The following is a 21,889-nucleotide window of genomic DNA, read 5'->3' on the forward strand; positions in this document are numbered from 1 at the left end:
CAGTGATTGCTCTTGTTTCATCAGATCCTCCCTGGTGGAGGTTCAATGGTGCGATCAGATCCCAATCTGCAATGTGTCCTGATCCATAATCTCACGGTTGCCTTTGGGGAACAGCAATAACCAATTAAGATGTCTTTTTTTTAAATATTTTATTTATTTATTTTCCTTTTTGTTTCCCTTGTTGTAAGTTGTCTTGTCTGGGGTCCTCTGGGCTAAGTTTAATGATAGCAGGGAGTGAGCAGTCCGTGTTTGACTGCACAGTATGCTTTCTAACACAGCAGACAACCCAGGACAGTGGGAGGCCAGGAGCTGGAAATTCTCTGAACCTCCATCTCCTCGTTCATAAAACGCAGTGACAGCTGAGGAAAGGAGCTCAACTAGTGAAGCATTGGACTTGCATGTCTAAGGTCCCCAGTGCCATCTCCAGCACTGCAGAAAACCAGAGGGGTGCTCTGGTTCCCTCCTCCCCCCTTCCTTCCTCTCTCATGTAAAATACTTCCTCATATGTAATAAACTGAAGGCCAGGGGCCAGGTGGTGGCAGTGCTGCAGGAGCCTCTCTCTCTCTCTCACTCACTCTTTCTCTCTCCTTCTCCCTCTCTGTCTCCCCCTTCCCTCTCAATTTCTATCTCTATTCGAAATAAAACATTTAAAAAAAAAAAAATGAAGGTAGCAAGATAGCTCACCTGGATAGAGCACCTGTTTAGTCATGTGTGTGGCGCAGGTTCAAGCCCTGCTCCTGCCACACTGGAGGAAGCACTGCTGTTGGGTTAGCTTTCCTTCTGTCTGTCTCCTTCTTTCTATCTAAAAGTCAGCTCAGGCACTGCAGTCCAGACAAAGACAAAAAGTAAAATAAACCAAAACCAAAACCAACAAAATAAGATGGAGTAAATAATGCCAACAGCAACAGCAAATGATTCACTGAGGAAACAGAAACAAAGGGTTCATCTGGTACCTGGGAAAACACAGATTCTACTCATATCACCTTCCTTTCTCACACTTTTAAAGTTGCTTCTTCTTCTTCTTTTTATTTATTTATTTATCTGCCTCTGGTCACTAGCACTACAAATCCACCGTTTCTGGTGGAATTTTCTTTCTTTCTTTCTTTCTTTCTTTCTTTCTTTCCTTAATAAATAGGACAGGAGAAACTGAGAGGGGATGGGAGAAAGAGAGAGGGAGAGAAAGACACCTGCAGACCCTCTTCACCACTTGTGAAGCGACATCCCTACAGAGGCTCAAACCTGGGTCCATGCGCGTATCTTTCCACATAGCACTATGTGTACTTAACCTGGTGTGCCACTGCCCGGCCCCTAAAGTAGCTGCTTCTGTCCAATTATTTTCCACTTTAACTTGCCCCAACACTTCCGTTGCCGCACCAGTTCTTTTGTCATAGATTAATGAAACATTTTACTCTGCCTTATCTCTGAGGCCCCGCTTCTAGAAACATGCTCGGTGGAGAATGAATTAATGAGCAACAACAGCAACTGATTACTGAGTATGTCAGTGAAAGACTTTATTGTAAATTTCTTTCCAAGCCCCACAAGCATCTCAGAAGCATGGACAAGCATAATTTCCATGGCTTCAGTGTCTTCCCTTCCTCCCTTCCTCCCTCCCTTCTTCCCTTCCTCTCTTCCTCCCTTCCTCCCTTTCCCAAAGCACTGTTCTGAGATTGAAGCTGCGATTTCTGGTGTCACAGACATGTAAGTCTTCTTACATAAACACTATGCTATCTCCTTCACCCCCAAGCGTTCCCTCCACCATGATCTCAGTTTCTCATATTGTAAACAGGATTAAGTGGGATAGTCTCTAGGCTCTAGTCAGGATCTGACGTTCTATGAATCTACAGATGTGGGATGTGCATCCTCTCTTTACCCTCCCCCTGCAGATCAAGGACGGAGGAAAATCAGTGGGAGGGGTGGCGGGAGGTGTGAACTAATTGCACACCAGGCTCTGCTGCATTTATCTGCATGCGAAGACTCTCGTCAAGCCTAACCTAGAACTGCTGCTCAGAGAACCACCCACACAATCTCACAACAGCCCTGGGGGAGTAGGGAAGGGTGCAAATCCCCGGACTCTAAACCAGGTCCCTCCTGGCATATTCCATCATGTTTACCTCAACAGTCCAGACTCTCCTTTTTCCCTCAACCCAAATTCAGTTAACAAAGAGCAGCTGAGTGGTCCAGGAGGTGGCACAGTGGTAAAGCATTGGATACTCAAGCATGAGGTTCTGAGTTCAATCCCCAGCAGCACATGTACCAGAGTGATGTCTGCTTCTTTCACCTCCTATCTTTCTCATTAATAAACAAATAAATTCTAAAACAAACAAACAAAAAAAGAGCTGCTGATTATGGACTGTATGCCATGAACTGTCTGAGGTCTGAGAGACACAGGAAGCGATGAAACATGTCAACGGCCTAGACTTCGTAGAGCTTACGTTTGAATGGAAGGAATGGCTCACATACAGAATATGAAGTCAGGTAGTGTGAGAACTTGAGAGTGGCAAAAGATGTGTGTGTGAGTGTGAGTGTATATGTGTGTGTGTGCATGTATGTGTGCGCGTGCATGTGTGTGCGTGTGTGTGCGTGTGCGCGTGCATGTGTGCGTGCGTGTGCGTAAGTGCACGTTGAGGCATCAGGTCTTCAAACATTTGCAAATCCATTGCATCCAAGCTGACTTTTTTCATTCAGATAGAAACAGTGCGAGAGAGAAGGGGAGGTGGGGGGAGGGGGGCTGGGGAGACAGCATACTGGTTATGCAAAAGATTTTCATGCCTGAAGCTCTGAAGTCCCAGTTTCAATACCCAGCACTACCACCAGCCAGAGATAAGCAATGCTCTGGGGTGTCTGTCTTTCTCTCTGTATGTATTTCTCTAATTAAATAAATAAAATATTGGGGGGCAGCAGTGCACCCAGTTTAGCGCACGTAATACTAAGCGCAAGGACTCTCACAGGGATCTGGGTTGGAGGCCCAGCTCCCCACCTGTAGGGGGGGCACTTCACAAGCAGTGAAGCAAGCCTGCAAGTGTCTCTTTCCTTCTCTATCTCCTCCTGCTCTCTCAATTTCTCTGTCCTAACCAATAAAATGAAAAGGGGGGGGGGGCTGCTAGGAGCAGTGGCTTCATAGTGCCAGCACCAAGCCCCAGTGATAACCCTGGTGGCAAAAACAAGCAATAATTAATTAATTAATTAATATTTAAATAAGAGCACAAGAATGAGCGAGCAAGCGAGAGAACACAGCACTGGGGCTTCCCATAGTGTCATGGAAATCCCATGAGGTATCAGCACTCAGACCTGAGCAGAGCACATGGCAAGACATGCACCCACCTGGTGAACTCTCTCTCTCTGACTTCTGAAGGTGCTACTTTAGGAGTTCAGGGAAGACTTCTGGGAGGAGGTGACATGGAGCAAAGGTCTGAGTGAGTGGAGACTGGTTTGAGGTAAGAGCACTCTGGGCAGAGCGAAGGGTTGTGCAAAGAGCCTGAAGTGGGAATGGACTTAGTGTGACTGAGAACAACCAGGAGCGAGGTGACTAGAGTACAGCAGGAGAGAGGAAGGTGGACCAAGCTGAAGGAGCTGAGCAGGGGCACACACCTGCCCCTTGCTTGTCATCCATCTATCCGTTCCTCCTCTGAGCTGGTCAAGAGTATAGAAAGATAACTGTGAGACGTGATGTGTGCATTCTGACAGTCTCAGGGATCCGGGAGCCCAAACCTTCCATTCTATAGGGTAGAAAACTGATGTCCCTCAGGGGTCTACAGACCTTCTGAGAGCCTTGAGGAGGCCTGGACTAGGGGGACGGGCTTGGGAGGCACGTGAGCTCCTCATAGGTCCTCGTCTCATCTCACGCATAAAGAAACAGAGGCACTGAGGCCAAGGCTCTGAATGCGGGGTGGAAGAAAGGAAGGAAGGAAGGAAGGAAGGAAGGAAGGAAGGAAGGAAGGAAGGAAGGAAGGAAGGAAGGAAGGGGCAGGCAGGGAACATACTGGCAGACCAGTACCCACCTGTGCAGGCCTCTGCACAAGCCAGGCTTCCACTGGGCCCAGTACCCACAGCGATCAATCCTGTACTTTTTCTTTTTTCTTTCTTTCTTTTTTAATTTCTTTATTGGGGAATTAATGTTTTACATTCAACAGTAAATACAAAAGTTTGTACATGCATACCATTTCTAGGGTTTCCATATTTCTTTCTTTTTTTAAAAAAAGATTTTATTTATTTATGAGAAAGATAGGAGGAGAGAAAAAGAACCAGACATCACTCTGGCACATGTGCTGCTGGGATCAAACTCAGGACCTCATCCTTGACAGTCCAAAACTTTATCACTGCGCCACCTCCTGGACCACTCCTGTGCTTTCTCAATACAGCTAAAGGCCTATGATCTGAAGCCCACTGTTGGTTTGTCTCCCTGGAGGCTGCCTGACTGTAGGTCCTGCACCAGCCCCTGCTGGGAGGGCAGGGGATTCTGACACACATGCACTGCACAAGTTACCAGCCAACTCTTGCTTCAGGACCTGCCTCAGATCACCTCCCCACCCTGGGCCTCTCGTTCTCATCTGTCAAAGGGTGCTGCCGGGGTTGGGAGAATCACCAGATGAGACTCCATGGAAGGTTCTTCCCCAGTGCAAATACCACACAGTATCTCTCAGAATTTGTAATGCATGGAAACAATACATGGAAGCCCTCCGCAGGGGCCTGGCACATAGTAGGTATTCAACAGATGGTGGTTGTTCATAGTGGGAAGGGTGCTGGGCTGGGAGGGAAGGGAAATGAGCTCTACTTCTATCGCTCTACGGTCTTTAAATAGTCCAACCTTCTGGGGGTCAGGCGGTAACGCAGCAGGTTAAATGCACATGGCGCGAAGCACAAGGACCAGAGTAAGGATCCTGGTTTGAGTCCCCAGCTCCCCACTTGCAGAGGGGTCAGTTCACAGGTGATGACACAGGTCTGCAGGTGTCTATCTTTCTCTCCCCCCTCTCTGTCTTCCTGTCCTCCCTCGATTTCTCTCTGTCCTATCCAGCAACAATGACAGAAATGACAACAATAATAATGACAACAATAAGGGCAACAAAATGGGAACTATGGCCTCCAGGAGCAGTAGATTCGTAGAGCAAGCACCAAGCCCCAGCAATAACCCTGGAGGCAAAAAAAAGGGGGTGAGTCCATCCCTCTTTACAGAGCTCATTGTATACATCGGCAAATGGCAAGAATGTAAACTGGCCACAGGGACGCATGACCATGATGAGTCACCTTTTCTCTGGACACCTAGAACTCTCTTGACTGCACGTCATTCAGGTCACCAATAACTAAAAAGCACCGAAGGTCAGACTGCCTCCCCGGTATTACAGTCCAGCAGATTCTGGGGAGCAAAGACTTGTGGCTAAATGGGGGGGGGGATGCAAGGGGCAGTGGGAGATCATAAGGCAGGGAGTCAGGATAGAAAGTGAAGTCCAGATGTGACCCCTGGTCAAGTGGCTTTCTACTCTGGATTTCAGCAAGTCCACCTGTGAAACAGGGGTCCTGCCGCTGCTGGGTACGTTCTCCAAGCACAGGACTGCCCATGCAAACTGCAGCCCAGGGGCTAGGGATAACTCACCCAGTAGAGCTCACACTTTGCCATGTGTGAGGCCCTGTGTTGGAGCCCCCCAGCCACTACATGGAAGCACCTAGAAAAAGAGAAACTCCATGAACAGTGGAGTAGTGGAGCAGTGCTGTGGTGCCACCCCTCCTCTCTCTCTCTCTCTCTCTCTCTCTCTCTCTCTATCTATCTGTCTCCCTCCCTCCCCCCTCCCCTGCCCCTCTCTCTTTGTCTGTCTCTCACCCTCTATCTGGAAAAAAGAGAGTCAGGGCTGAGTAGTGACTGAGTGCTGGGAGCAGAGGATTCACAGTGCAGGTACTAGGCCCAGAGATAACCTTAGTGGCAGTAGGAGAGGGGTGGGATGGGGCAGAGTTGGGAGCACAGGCATCAAGCTCCCATGAAGCCTCAGTGTAGCCCAGGTGGCAAAAACCAACTGCATCCCAGGGCCCTCCCCAGGGCCTGGCCTTGCTCCAGGAAGATGCTAATGATACTTTCAGCTTCAAAGGAAACCTGTGCTTTTTGGATCTGGTTTAAAGCAGAGTGCTCAGACACTCCCTGGGGGGGTGCTCTACCCCAGGCCGACACGGGTTCCCAGTTTCGCCCCCAGGAGTGCACAGTTATGCAGACTCCAGTCACACTGTCTCTCCCCAAGAAATGCCCAGTGCACACTGCCATGTCTGTCTGTATGCTCTCTGAGACCCCTGCCTTAAAGGGGGGCTGGCACAAACTGCCTTCTTTCAGGCAGCTACCTCCCTGCCCTCTGGAGGCTGGAGCCTTGGAGAGGGACTCATTCTGTCATTACCCAGAAGAGTCCAGCACAAGACAGCCTCGCTGCAGAGTTGGGGCCCTAATCACTTACAGACCCTGGAGGCCCCAGCCCTAGCGGGGAAGGCAGAATTATTGTGAGGATGGATGGAAAACAAAGAACAGTTGTGCAAACTTTGCGGAGCCACATTATGGGAAATGCCTTTCCCACTTCCCACTGGTAAATGGGCAAGATGCTGTTTCTAAAGGGAGACTGAACGCCGTTACCCAAACACTGTGCCCTGCTTGGCTGCCAGGGCTGAGCTGCTCTGACCCTCGGTGCCCTGGCCCTGGCTGGCAGCTAATCTCTGCTGTCCCCAGTGAACCCAGGGAAGTAAACTTCTTCCTGGACCTCCACATCTTCATCTGCCTATGGCTGTTCCCCTTCCGATGCAACCAACACAGGACCAGCTTTCTGAATGCCAGTGTCGCTATAGCAATGCTATCACTCCTGCTCAGGACCTGCCACCACTGTCTCCACTGCCCCCAAAGAGGAGTCCAGGTTTCTTATATCATATCTTGAGGCCCTATAAGGCTAGTTCCAGCTGCTACTTCTGCCCCAGCCCACATGCACGTAACTCAGTCTAAGAGGACACCTATGCCCTCCACCAGGGTAAAGAATGGCACATTCGTGGGGCCGAGCGGTAGGAGCCCTGGTTGAGCGCACATGTTACAGTGCACAAGGATCTGAGTTTGAGCCCCTGATCCCCCACCTGCAGGGGGAAAGCTTTGCAAGTGTGGAAGCAGTGTTTCAGGTCTCTCTGTCTCTCTCCCTCTCTATGTCCCCATTCCCTCTCAATTTCTGGCTGTCTCTATCCAATGAGTAAATAAAAGATTAAAAAATTTTTTTTTAATTTTAGAGAATGGCAGATTCTGTCCCCCTGACCTATTATATCTTTCTTCACAGTCTGAACCTGGAACGTTCCTACCCATCCATCAGAAGCCAGCTCTCACAGTGCCCTTATCTCCTGTCTGTGCATTCATTCCCTAGATCACACGCCCTTTCTCATTGGATGCTACGTGCCTGCTGCTGGCATGGGACTTGGCACCATGTTCATTTTCAGCTAGGCTAAGAAGCTGACAGGCTCCATGGGCAGACACTACAGATGAGTCCCCGTGGCTCACTCCTGAGGGAGGGACACCTTAAGTACTCTTCGGAGCTTAAGGACCCAAGGTGACTGACCAGGGCTACAGGGATCATACAGCCTGTCATCCATCTGACAGACCCTGTGAGGTGCACAAGGCAGCTCAGGCCAGCCATCTGCATCCAGCAGAGACAGAAGCCGGTCACGCTCAGTCATGAACTTCACCATTTCCAGGCTGTCCCCTTTTAGAAAACACAATCTGGTCACTTTCTTAAGAGTCTCTGTTGATTTTATCTGACATGCTCATTCCAATAAGAAAATCATTTCAATCCCATTTGCATTAAGTTCAAATGCTTTCTTCTCTCTTATTATTTTAAATTTGGTTCAGAAGGTTGTGTTTTTTATGCTTAATTTTTTTCATATTCCATAAAGCGGCATGGAGCTGACAAAACTTGGCCAGAGCTGCTGTACCCTCATGCTTGGTGCTCTCGGTAATTCTCATCTCTAAGAGAGCTCGGGGTTGAGGAGGGGGTAAAGGAGGGGAACAAGGGTTCCTGTCTTCAAGCAGTGGGAGTATGTGCCAGGCATGAGGTAAGTGCTCTATGAGCATGATCTCACTGGAAACTCACAGACAGGAAACTGAGGCTCTGAGAGGCTACATGACTTGCTCAGGGTCTTACAGCTGGCTACAGGCAGAGAAGCATCTGAGCCCAGTAATTTATTTTGTCATCTCCAGACCTTCACCAATCCAGGTCGACTTTTTCAGTAAGAATGAGAGAGAGAGAGAGAGAGAGAGAGAATGAGAGAGACTGAACACAGAATCAAAATTTCCCCACTGAGGTGAGGGCCAGCCTTGAACTTGGGTCTCAGGAATGACAAAGCAGGCACACTATCCAGGTAAGCTATCTTGTTGGCCCTGAAACCTAGTGTTCGTTCACCCAGTGAACTTAGTCGCTGGTCCTCCTAGTGCATTGAATCTTGGCTCAGAATTTAAAGACTGAGCAGAGACAGGGATAGAGATGGGCCGGGAGTGGTCAGAGGAAATGCATGGGGGTAGGACAGGAGCTGAAAGTGGAAGTGAGGGGTGGGCTGTAGAACAGGGAAGGGGGTGGAGAGCTGCAGATGGAGACTGAAAGATCAGGGGCCACACTTGGGGAGCATGTGGCTAACCTGTCTGTCTGGGAGGAGTGTGACCATGTTTGGAGTCCTGGCTACAGGCAAGAAGCACCAACCTCAGGAGATGGGGATTCAGACGGATGCCCTCTGTGGACTTCTCTGCATGTCCCTCCACCCTCACAGAGACTCTTCTGGGGTGAGCACAAGCCCCACTTTCTAGATACAACAAACACTGAGACTAGGAGAGAGACTGCACAGCAGGTGAGAAGCAGAGCTGAGGCGAGATTCCAGCTGTGCCTGTTTCTGGCTCCTCTGCCTCCCCTGGTAAAGCCTCAGCCTCCACCTCTGCACTGTGATTACAGGGGCTCGGCACAAGGTCAGAGGTCCCAGGAAGCCTCTCCTCATCCCTCTGAGTTTCACTTTTAAAAACTAGGAGAGTTTCTGAGAGGTGATTCAGCAGATAGAGAGCAAAACTTGCATTATGAGGCCCCAGGTTCAATCTTCACTGCATATGCCAAAGGAGTTCTAGGGGCCATCTCTCTCTCCCTTTCTCCCCCTCCCACCCCATCTTTTTATCATTGTCAGGCCTGTACCACTCTGGAACAACTTATTCTGATGGAAAGAGACAGAAGGAGAAGGGAGCCAGTGGTAGCACAATAGGTTAAGCGCACATAGTACAAAGCACAAGGATCCGCACAAGGATCCCGGTTCAAGCCCCCAATTCCCCACCTGCAGGAGTATTGCTTCACGAGCGGTGAAGCAGGTCTGCAGGTGTCTATCTTCCACTCTCCCTATCATCCGCTCCCCTCTCGATTTTTCTCTGTCCTATGTAAAAAAAAAAAAAAATTTAAAAACTGGCTGTGGGAGCAGTGGATTTGCAGTGCAGGCACCAAGCCCCAGCAATAACCCCAGAGGCAAAGCGTGGGGGGGGGGGGGGCAACAGCATGGTGTGGGGCAGGCTTGAAGCTGAGTCATGCACTTGACAACTTGACAAATCAGTTGCACTACCCAGGTGAGTTAACTTGCCAGGCCTCATAAAAGACAGACAGATATTTATAAACTAAGGGAGAGAGGAAGATGCCCTAGTATTAGGCAAGACTTATGGGAGTCCAAGGACAGAGGGCAACAACATCTGTTGGGACCCCACAGAAAACAAGAGTACTGGGAAGTGTCTCATTTCACAGCCCAGGAAACTGAGACCCAGCAAAACCAGGGGACCCACCCTGGCACTGGAAACAGGCACAATTAGCTTGGAGGCTGAGAGCCTGTCCACGACAGAGCTGGGACAACAGCTTTTCCTGTGCCTTGGGGGGTGTGGCTCACAACTGCACGGCCACTATCCACTTTGGATTTTATTCTCTTTCCTAACGCAAATCGTGCTCGAAAAGTCAGAGCCCTATGCTGTGCAATTGCCGTGTGGCAGGGACAGCCTGAGCACAGCATGCACAGAATCTTACCTCAGCCCTGCAGAAGTCCCAAAACCTCCACTTTCCAGGTCTGAGAACTGGGGCTGAGTTATGTGCACATGATCATAAGCTGATAGGCAGCAATGGCAGGTTTTAAATTAGGGCCTTCATAGACATTTGATTGGGGGCAGATGTGGCTGTCACTTTGGTCCCAGCAATCTATGCTTCCACAGGAAATTGCTGTGGAGGAGGGTGTCTGACAACCCCACAGCATCCTGCAGCAGGGGGGGTCAGATGGTCTCTACACAGAACCTGTGTTAAGACGATGAGCCTAGAACTTTCCCCATTATCACTGGTCATCTCCACCAGGAACAATATAATGGACCCCTTTGGAGGCCCCCATAGGACCTTGCCCTCAATGTGGATCAACAATGGTAGAGAATGTTCCATCCTCCAAATGGGGGGTTGGATAATATACTCTATCTACCACCTGAAGAAGATGGGTCCTGAAATTGGTGCAACTTGGAATGTTCCTACTGATGACCACAGAATGCAAGTTCGGACCTACAGGGATATAGAGGTTACAAAGGTTTCTATGCTGAATATGGGCCCCAGATCAAATCAATGGGGTTTAAAGTCAACAATATTTATACACTTTCCCATATTTGGGAGCTACTCTCTTCCCTGATCCAGCTTTCTAGCCCTTTTTCCAACCATGACATCATCTCCCCAGACAATAACCTGGGTCCACCTGCATATTAGATGTCAGGCTCAGGCAAAAACTAATAAAGTCATGGGCCCTTTGGAATATACCTAAAATAGACCTACTAGCTATTTCCAAAACAGAGACCCTAAGTCGTCATCTACAATATTCCAGCCATTATGTTCATGATCAATCAACATTTTGTATGGCTTTATATGCTAACTCTTTTTCAGCCACCAGGTTCCAGATGCTACCATCATGCCAACCGGCCTTCTCTGGATGGATGACCCCACCAATGTGTCCGGGAGCTCTGCTTCCTCAGAGCCCTGCCCCACTAGGGAAAGAGAGAGACAGGCTGGGAATATGGACCAACCTGTCAATGCCCATGTTCAGCGAGGAAGCCAGACCTTCCACCTTCTGCACCCCATAATGGCCCTGGGTCCATACTCCCACAAGGTTAAAGAATAGGAAAGCTATCAGGGGAGGGGATGAGATATGGAGTTCTGGTGATGGGAATTGTACCCCTCTTATCCTATGGTCTTGTCAGTGTTTACATTTTATAAATAAATGAATTAATTTAAATATATATATATCCAAAGGAAAAAGAACCCCTGTGTTAGGGAGCAGCTCAGCTCCTCTGCACCCGAAGTCAGTCTTGGTCTTCCAGCTTGTCAAAGGTGGTCCCCAAGACACCCGACCACCCCAGGAAACACTATGAGACACGAGGCAGCACAAGCTGGAAGAAGAATAGGAGACAGTTGGAGAAGACATTCTGAACCGGGTTGTGAAGGATGGTTAGAAGTTTGCTGAGGGAGTCAGGCTGTAGCGCAGCGGGTTAAGCGCAGGTGGCGCAAAGCACAAGGACCGGCATAAGGATCCTGGTTCAAACCCCGGCTCCCCACCTGCAGGGGAGTCGCTTCACAGGTGGTGAAGCAGGTCTGCAGGTGTCTATCTTTCTCTCCCCCTCTCTGTCTTCCCCTCCTCTCTCCATTTCTCTCTGTCCTATCCAACAACAACAACAACAATAATAATAACTACAACAATAAAACAACAAGGGCAACAAAAGGGAATAAATAAATAAATAAATAACTAGAAGTTCCTTTAAAAAAAAAAAGAAGAAGAAGTTTGCTGAGCTGGGAAAGACTTTGCAGATGGAGGGGTCAGCAAACACCAAGGCCCAGAGCAGCCAAAGAAGTGGCTATGTGTCGGGAGCCATAATGACACTGCACACCACGCCCCTAAGATGGCGCCGGCCACGTGGTGGCTAAACCAGTAAAGTGGTAAACAACTTTGCGGAAGTTGGATGATCCAACTGAACAGACTGCGTGCTGTACACGTGAACTGTTTTATGATTGGTAGAAGGCTGCATGATCTATGAATGCTGTATGCTTGCTTAATGCCCATTGGCTGACTATGTAACAGTGAAAGGTACCTAAGGTGGCCATAAGAAGGAAATAAAGGGAATTGAGGAAGAAGACTCTGGTGTCTGTGTCGTTGTTGCGGGCCGACAGCGACAAGTGGTGCCGAAACCCGGGAATCTCAAAACGGTCCGTGAGTAAACCGAAAGCTAGTCAGACTAGGGAGCTGCGAGAAGTGCAGGATTGTGATCACAGGTTAAGCTGCTTTGAAGCAGGGAGTCGCCATGGGAGGCTTTCAGTCAAGCCAGCGCATGGAGGGAACTATTAAGAAATTACTGAAGAGTAATGGGACCCCCGTTAAGACGGGGACCATTAGGACTTTCATGTCCACAGTAGAAGAGGTCACTCCATGGTTCCTGGAAGAGGGACTTCTTACCGTCCCGCAATGGGAGCACCTTGGAGTTTTCAGAAAGACAGAGGACAAGGAGGGGCCCCTGAGGCCGGGAACTTTGGGACTGTGGACCCTGATCAAATCCTGTCTAGTAAAGAGGGGAGAATCAGCAGACGCCTGTGTGGATCCCGGAAAGGCTGACCCGTGCTGTGATGCATAAAGATGACTCCCCCGCGTGCCCTGCTGATCATGATGATGGTGATGACAACGGCCAGGGCACAAACGCGAACCCTGTGGAGTCTGGTCCGTGCGTGGCCATTCCCCCTGCCAGTGACCAATGAGTCCAAAATCCTGCCAGCTTTCCTGTCCACAAATGCCTCCACGGGACTTCCTACAGTGCCTTTCGACCCGGCCACAGGATACTTCAATACCACGGACTTTCTACTCCAAGGGACTGTCTGCTTTCAAGCCCCCGGGGTCTTGACAGACTCTGTCGGACCCTGCGTGACACTTTTGAATCAGACCCTGGGACATTTCTCCAATAGCTCCGGGCGCCCCTGGGTAGTCACAATGACTTCTGCCACTGTCCCGCGGGTCTGCCCTCGTCGGCCACCTTGCAGGTTCCCGACCTTTAGCAACAGCTCTTTTGGAGGATATAACTACTCCTTTGGCAACCCCACGCAGGGTGCCCCAGTCAACCCTTGGCAAGTGTGGCTGTTCTGCACCTCGGGCGGGGGTTGCTTGGACATTTCCCCTTTCTCCTTTGTGTGGGGGGCTACGTGGAAAAACTGCATGTATTCTTATACTCCCGGAGAGACATTTGAAAGGAAAAACTGCATCTATTCTTATACTCCTGGAGAGACGTTTGAAACTAATGTTTCTCCTTCTGAATGCAATGCTACATTGAACTTCCCCCCTACACCTGTATGTGTACAGCCCCCGTTAATGTTCATTGTTCATGCTTCAGTGGTTAATACCACTCGGCTGCCTTGTAAGTCAGGGAGATGTAACCTGACACAATGTTGGAACGGTATGGGCACAGCTGTAGTGGCCAGGGTACCCACTTATCTCCCTGTACCCACTAAGATAGAGGAAGGAGAGTTAGAGATTTTGCTCTGCCCCAGGTGAGATTTTGGCATCACAGCGGCAATTGTTGCTGCCATTGCCGTATCTGCCACCGCCGCGGCAGGCATTTCCCTAGCTACCAGCATACCTACTGCAGAAGCTCTAAATAATCTCACTGCATCCACGGCCGAGGCCTTACAAACCAATCTAGCTGTTGTTCAACACCTCAGAGCAGGTATCATGATTGTGAACCAAAGGGTAGACCTTCTCCAAGAGTCAGTTGAGCAAATAGAGGGTATGCTGGCTGCTCATTGCGTGCGGAGCATGCCTGGAGTGTGTGTCACCAGTACGGCATGGGTCAATAACAGTCTGGCAGCTAATCACTCCAGGCGATTATCCCTGATGCTCAATGGCACCTGGTCCGCTGAGTTTGACACGCTGACCAAGACCATGAGACGCCAAATTTTCTCCATTAATACCACCAAAGTGCAGACTGCCAGATTGCCACGGCAAAAGAGTTTGCCGCTTATGTGATCTCGGCACATAAAGAATAAGCTAAAAGAATAAGCTGGAGTAGGGGTCCTCGGGACAGCACTTGTGGGTGCCATCATCCTGGGCCTTTATTGTCTGTGTCGTCTCAGAGCACAGGCTCGAGTCAAACGACAAATTATGGTCCAGGCCATGTTGGCTATCCAAGGTGGAGAGACCCCTCAAATCTAGCTAAGCATGCTGGACCAGTAGCCAAAGACGGGTAAGTTCCCTGGGGTTCCTATACCAACCTAAGACAGGTGGCGTGCCAAGATGCCCGGCCGCTGAAGACGGGTAAGGGTATGAACAGTCTGGGACAACCTAAGACAGGCATGGTCCACTGCTCATTTTATTATATATAAATGGGGGAGCTGTCGGGAGCCATAATGACACTGCACATCACGCCCCTAAGATGGCACCGGCCACGTGGTGGCTAAACCAGTAAAGTGGTAAACAACTTTGCGGAAGTTGGACGATCCAACTGAACAGACTGCGTGCTGTACACGTGAACTGTTTTATGATTGGTAGAAGGCTGCATGATCTATGAATGCTGTATGCTTGCTTAATGCCCATTGGCTGACTATGTAACAGTGAAAGGTACTTAAGGTGGCCATAAGAAGGAAATAAAGGGAATTGAGGAAGAAGACTCTGGTGTCCGTGTCGTTGTTGCAGGCCGACAGCGACAGCTATGGGCAAAGACCCTCGAGGAGGCTGGGAGGGAAGGAAGTTTCACGACAAGAGGGAAATGAAGCCAATATTCCAGGGCCACTGTCAACTTGCTGTGGAGCACTTGTCACCGGCGTACTTTCTCTGGGTTTCAGCTTCCTGAGAACTGGCATGAGCCCTAGGCTGGACCCCAATAGAGGATGCTAACAAGGGCACACCTGGATGTCACCCTTAAGGCTGCCTTTTTCCCAGAAAGCCTTTCTTAGATAGATCCTCCACCTTGGTGCTACTAGGCCAGGCTCAGATTCTTATTTCCAAAATGGGTGGATCTGGGCTGGCTGGCCCAGCCTAGGCTCTATGGATTCATTTCTAGCAGGATGTTCCAAGGCAAAAGGTTTTCAACCGTGCTCCACATTGCAACATTTTAATCTCACCAGACACTCCCAACCCAGACTCCAGAGACCTCACTAGATGCCTTTCCCTCCCCGACTATACTGGAAGAAGCTTTGGTTTTGTGATCTCTCTCTCTCTCTTTCTATCTGACAAAGTTAGTCTGGAGCAGTGAGAAGAAAAGACCCTTTCCATCTGCAGGAGAGGGGTAAGATGGGGAGGCTGACAGAAACCTCCCAGGCAGGGGCTCTGGACTGGGAAACGATCAAAGTGTCAACCTCCATCAGCCTCCTGCCCCTGAGGACTCCTGCAACCCAGATGGCTTTGCTTCCCTCCCCTACTGTGAGGCCACAGTGCGGCAAAGGCCAGGCACACGGGATGGGCATGGGGGGGGAGGGTCCAGTTGCTGCCTGAGCTTCATGTCTGTATGTTCTCTCCATGTTTATAAACAGACAGCTGATCTTCTGCCTGGGAGGGGTCTATAGGCTCTGAGTTCCTATCTAAGGACAGTCAGTAATGCTCAGCTTCGGGGAGGAGGGTGGTGGATCTACCTGGTCCCAGCTCCACAGCACCTGAGATAGTCTGGCAAAGAGAAGAAGGGCCTTAGGCATGGGGACAGTGGTCAGTACTGCAGTAGCTGCTACAGGAAGCAGGCATGGGGACGGTGGTCAGTACTGCAGTAGCTGCTACAGGAAGCAGGCATGGGGACGGTGGTCAGTACTGCAGTAGCTGCTACAGGAAGCAGGCATGGGGACGGTGGTCAGTACTGCAGTAGCTGCTACAGGAAGCAGGCATGGGGACGGTGGTCAGTACTGCAGTAGCTGCTACAGGAAGCAGGCATGGGGACGGTGGTCAGTACTGCAGTAGCTGCTACAGGAAGCAGGCATGGGGATGGTGGTCAGTACTGCAGTAGCTGCTACAGGAAGCAGACAAGAAGAGAGTCAAGGCTTCCGCTTCCAGCAGCACATCAAGACGAAGAGGGTACCGACTAAAACCCTTCCTATGCCTCAAGCACAGTGCCCCCATCGGGCTCCTGTCACTGTGACCAGCACTGTCTGGCACACAGCAGGCTCTGGATCCTCAGGAGATGTCAGGGCATCAGCCTATGTGACAGCCCAGCCCACTTCCCCAGAGGAGACGCTGTTGGACTCAGTCAACCGTAAGTCCAGGCCCTGCCCACAGATTGCTCTTTCTCTTTTGGCACATTGGTGCCTATGTGATTACACCATTCTTGGTGGATTCTTTCTTTCTTTTTTATTATATTTATTTATTTTCCCTTTTGTTGCCCTTGTTTTTTTTTTTTTTTATTGTTGTCGTTGTTGGATAGGACAGAGAGAAATGGAGAGAGGAGGGGAAGACAGAGAGGGGGAGAGAAAGATAGACACCTGCAGACCTGCTTCACCACTTGTGAAGCGACTCCCCTGCAGGTGGGGAGCCAGATGCTTGAACAGGGATCCTTATACCAGTCCTTGCGCTTCGCACCACGTGCACTTAACCCGCTGTGCTACTGCCCTACTCCCGATGGATTCTTTCTTATCAGTTGAAATAGAGAGGAGAAAGAGAGAAAGAGAGAGAGAAGATAAGAGAAAGGGAGAGAAGAGGGGAGGGGGAGGGAAAGAGGAAGTGGAAAGGGAGAGGGAGGGAAGAGATACCACAGCACTTATCACACACTGTATACCCATGTGATACCAGGGACTAAAACCCAGGTCCTTGCATACAACAAAGTGTGCACTTACCAAATAAGCTATCTCCCAGGGCCCCAACTGGGAGCCTCATGCTTAAAATTGTCCAGAGTGATCCAGCCATGAGTGTTGGTAAGGTTGTGAAGAAAAGGAAGCTCTGCTATACTACTGCTGGGACTGCAAACTGGTGTAGCACCTTTGGAAAATTGTATGGAGAGTCCTTACACAAATAAAAGTGGAGTTACCTCATGATTCAACTATATCGCTCTTAGTCATTTGTTGAAAGAATATGAAAGCACTAATTTGAAGGAATCTTATGTTCATGGCTGCATTATTCACAATAGCCAAAGAGTGGAAACAGCCTATCTGCCCCTCAACAGATGACTGGCTAAAAAAGTTATGGGATATATAATCCATGGAATACTACTCTTCAATCAAAAACAATGATACTGTGTCCTTTGGGACAAAAATGGATGGGACTGGAGGTGATTATGCTTAAAGAAATAACTAAAAAAAAATGAAAGACAACTACTGGATGGTTTCACTCATGTGGAATCTAGAGAACTGATACACATGATTTTGCCAACATAAACAAACAAAAACCCAGAAGCAAACAAACTGTCTCTAAACCTTTGTGAGAACTATAGTGGTTATCTTTAGGAGAGTGGGGATAAAGAACTTTGGAGGTGGGTACAATATGGAACTATACCCTGTAGTCTTAGCATCTTGTAAACCACTATTGATTATATTTTTTTTAAAAGGGCCCCTGTCCTAATTCCTAAGAGCCACATTCCAAATCTCCTGATCTGACCAGTGTGTAAGAGAATGAGAATGGAAGGAGAGAACAAACTAAGTATGTCCCTGTGCTGTTTCTTTTAGCCCTAAAAGGGACCACCCTGAAAGGCAGGGGTTATTACTGTCCTATTTCACAACACAGTGTGCTGTGGTTCAGAAAGGCCAAGTCACTGGTGTGACCCCAGACTGGGCTGTCCACCTGTACACACACACACACACACACACACACACACACAACCTTCCACACAGTACCCACAGAGATCTTCACAAAGGCCAGGGACTGTTGTTATTACTACTGCTATTGATAAAGCACAAGGTCACGGAAACTTTCCCTTTCCGTGCAGCCTCTCTGTCTCTTGATGAAGAAAAGCAAGCTACATTATCTGCTCATTTCTGCAGTCTGCAACAATCAGCATTCCAACCATCTGGGCAAGCCGATGTAAGAAAGCAAGAAATTAATCTCTTTAAAATGAATGTCTTCAAGCCATCTCGGCGGTGTTTGGCTTGGATGGAAGCTCGCCATGGTAATGCAGATGAAGCCCCACAGTTAATAAGGCTGAGACCACTCGGACAAGACAAGAAACATAACAGGATATTGCAAAGAGATTAGGAGCTTCCTCTGGAGGGCGGTGGAGAGGGCAGCGTGGGGGCAGATGGCAGAGTCTGCCCAGGGGCGGTGAGGCGTGGCTTGGGCCTGAGCAGGGGGGGCCGGGCCCCACCCTCGCCTCCTCACACCTTGAGAGGCCTGCCTGGTGCAGGGGCTCCAGGGGCTGAATGGAAACCAGCTGCAAAGACAGAGTGTTACAGTTGGATGGGGCTGGGACAGGCTTACCTCATGAAAGAACTGTGGAAAGGGCTGCTGGAAAGATACTAAACGGATTAACTGCTATTTTAGCGGGCCATTTACTCTTCAATCAAAGTGTCTCATCTATTTCCTGTTCTCCAGAGGCTCTGGGCCCAACATTCTTTTGTCTATTACAGCACATGGTAGCAGAAGCCTGTCATGAGAAATTAATAATTTTACAGGGAAGGGAGATTTTATTTTAGCTAGGTGTGGGCTGGGGCCTCCTTCTTCCTGGCAGCACAGAAAGGGGGAGCACTCCCATGGCAGGCAGGGAGGAGTGCAGAGGAGCTGCTACCCCTTCCAGTAGGCACGCAGTAGGGCTGGCCCAGGAGCCCAGGGAAGGAGAGGCAATCGCTCCAACAACAGAAGGTTGCACATACCAGGGCATCACTGTGCAGGAAGATATGACTTCAGCCTCTATCCCAATAGTGATGAGCTGTGCAGCCTTGGGCAGGTGGTTTTATTCTTTTTTTTTTTTTTTAAGAAATTTGCCTTCAAAAGTCACAAAGCAGGTCTGTAGGTGTCTGTCTTTCTCTCTCCCTCTCTATCTCCCCCTCCTCTCTCAATTTCTCTCTGTCCTATCCAATAAAATGGAAAAAATGGCTACCAGGAACAGCGGATTCATAGTGCTAGCACAGAGCCCCAGTGATAACCCTAGAGGCAAATAATAATAATGGTAATAATAATAATAATAATTCTATGCTCTATCTCACACAGATCTTTATTACCTCAGCCTGGGCAAGTCATTTTTTTATTACTATCATGTTTATTAGCCTCTTCTCTTGTTGCTATTGTTTCTAACTAGCTGTGTGATCTGAGGCAAAACTCTTAAGCTTTGATGTTCTCATCTGCAAAATGGGTTACAGGCCTCTTCCCTATAGGATTGTCATGAGGGTCACATGGGGTGTGTTTAGCATAGCCACTACATACAGTCAGAGATTACCTGCTTACTGGGCTTATCACCATAACCCTTGGCCCCTTAAAAAAAAAATAGATGAAGTACTCTCACAGTAGCAGGCCAGATGGACCCTGTCAACCTCTGTTCCTTCATCTGCAAAAACCGTTAACTTCACAGAAGCTCTTACAAAGATGAAATGCAAAATCATGAGTGTGGACATACTTATATCACCTCCTCCATGAAGTCCTTTGGGCCTTCACAGACTCCATCCCCACACTGGTCACTGACCTCCACACCCTAGGGGCTCTCACAGATGAGAAAAAGCACAGGGGAAGCACACCTCACCAATTATCAGCTCCCCAGTCTCGAGGAGAGACAGGACATTCTTGTCTTCCAAAAGCCCTGGTCTGGCATGTCCTCTGGTCATTCTGCAAACAGCTCACCTTCTCACAACACCCCAAGAGAACTGGGGGCAGCTGTAGGGACTGCCCTCGTCACCAGCTCTCCCTCCAGCAAGTCCATGGTCTGGTCAGGCCTGCTCTCTCTAGTCCGGCCCCACCACACCAGCCTCCAGCGACAGCTTCAGGGACTCTCCCACTTCCATCTTCCCCAGGGCTGTTCCCTGCCCTCACTGGTCTATATAAAGTGTGCTTCCCTCTCATTATCAAGGCCCAGCCTCCAGGAAACTAAGTGAGCCAGCCGCCTCATAGCTCCACAAGCTGGTAGGGCCCCAGAGGTGAACACCTCATCCCCAAAGCATGAAGACAATGATTCCAGACTCCCCTGGATCTTCAGGGCTCTGTGCAAAGACACAGGTGCATCCCCACAATCACTGCCCCTTTCTAGACAGAGCCCATGCTCAAAGGAGACCCAGGGTAGCAACAGCCAGGAGTTGGACATGCATATCCTTGGTTATGACACTGGCCCTGCAGACTGCACTCTGCCTCCTTCCTCTGCCCTTGGGCAGGCTGAGTTGGCCTTTGGTGGCTCCACCATTGCATCCACTCCACATGAGCCCTGGGAGATAGCATGGGGCCTGGCTAAGGACCCAGGGACTGACTAGGTGTTGTTCTCTGCCTCCGACATTCATTTCACCTGAATGCCCACAGCGTGTGGCCATGTGTGTTGGGAAGCCTGAGTCTCAACCCCTGCGTGGACACCGGGGGCTCTCAGGGCCTCACTCGCAATGACTGTCCTGGGGACACACAGCTCTCAGGTGGGATGGATATGAGGACACAGTTGTCACTGGAGAGAGGAGACTAAGTCTGTAGGTAGCACTAGGAGGCCCCCTGCGGAGGAGAGCAGGGGAAGAGGGCCAGGCTTACAGGACAGGCTGTCCTCCAGCGCCCACATGCCTGCCAGTAGGTGTGGAGCTGCATCTGCACAGGAGACAGCCCACGCTGACCTCAGGACACATGTGTCACCTCCTAAATACATGTGAGGGACACCAGATCCCAAGCATGTGTGGGGTGAGCGCAGGGGTGCTTGCTCAAGAGGCAAGGTTCCAAGAGGCAAGGGTGCACAGCAGCTTCCCCCTTCTCCTCGGGCACCTCAGCCCCTGCAGCTAGGAGTCCCAGGCCACCCGCTTGCCCACGTGACCAGGAGGGAGGCACTCTGCTCTGTGGCCAGCTGGGGACTCACCATACACTTGTTGGGCTTCTCGCCCGAGTGCACCCTCATGTGGATGAGCAGCTTGTAGCGAGCGTTGAAGGGCTTGTAGCGGCGCACGCAGCCCGCCCAGAAGCAGGTGAAGTCCTCACCCTTGCGCTGGTCGATGTGGCTCTTCTCGATGTGCCGCACCAGCTCCTCCTGCTGCTCGTAGGCTGCACAGCAGTCCACCCAGCGACAGGCCTGCTGCCCGGCCACCACCCTACCCGCCAGGCCCAGACCCAGGCCTCCGAGGCCCAGCCCAGGCGGCAACTGAGGCATGGGGTAGGGGGGCGGCAGGCCCTGCTGATGAGGCCCGAAGAGCTCCGAAAACTCATCCTCAGGTTCTTGCTTCAGGAAACCTGTCTTCCGGCAGGCTGCAAGCTGCAGGCTGCCGTCATGAACCTCAGTGGCCACGATGCCCGGCCGTGCCCTCTTGGCAGGACCACCCAATTCCCCAGGCAGAGGGGGACTCCGAAGCCCATTGACACAGGTGACCAGAGCTGCCTGGGAGGAGCAGATGAAGGAGGTGACGTCAGAAGAGGAGGAGGTCGAGGAACTGGAAAGGCCCAAGAGGCAGCAGTGCTTCAGGCTGCCCTCAGGGAGATGGGCATCAGGCGGAGGACCCAGGCTGGAGCCAGGCTCACTGCCCAGAAGGTAGCAGGAAGGTGCAGGGTTCGCGAGGCCTCGTCCAGGGAGGTCCAGGTCTGAGTGCAGGCTGGTGGCTGGAGGGGCCCGGCAGTGGGCAGGCAGGGGTGCCCGGGCTTCTGCCAGGGCCCGGTAGTCAGGCAGGGACTCCTGCTTGATGTGCTGTGTGACCGGGAGGCCACCATTCACATAGGCAGCCTGGGGTCTGGGCGACCTGGAAGACAGTGGTCAGAGAGGCTGAGAGAGACAGAGAGAGAGTGGGCGTCCCACTGTGGGGGCTCCAGGCAGGGGGCT

The 21,889-nt window shown here is 50.4% G+C and overlaps 1 protein-coding gene across 1 annotated transcript in view; it reads right to left on the bottom strand.

Annotated features, from left to right (window-relative positions):
- Window positions 1-21,889, bottom strand: part of GLIS1 (GLIS family zinc finger 1) — a 280,911-nt gene that overhangs the window by 88,699 nt on the left and 170,323 nt on the right. The window contains exon 4 of the mRNA XM_007534192.3: window positions 20,942-21,809. Within this exon, the coding sequence (XP_007534254.1) occupies window positions 20,942-21,809 (868 nt within the window). The remainder of the gene's footprint in view (window positions 1-20,941; window positions 21,810-21,889) is intronic.

This window comes from Erinaceus europaeus, chromosome 13 (assembly GCF_950295315.1).
Source record: "Erinaceus europaeus chromosome 13, mEriEur2.1, whole genome shotgun sequence".
NCBI lineage: Eukaryota > Metazoa > Chordata > Mammalia > Eulipotyphla > Erinaceidae > Erinaceus > Erinaceus europaeus.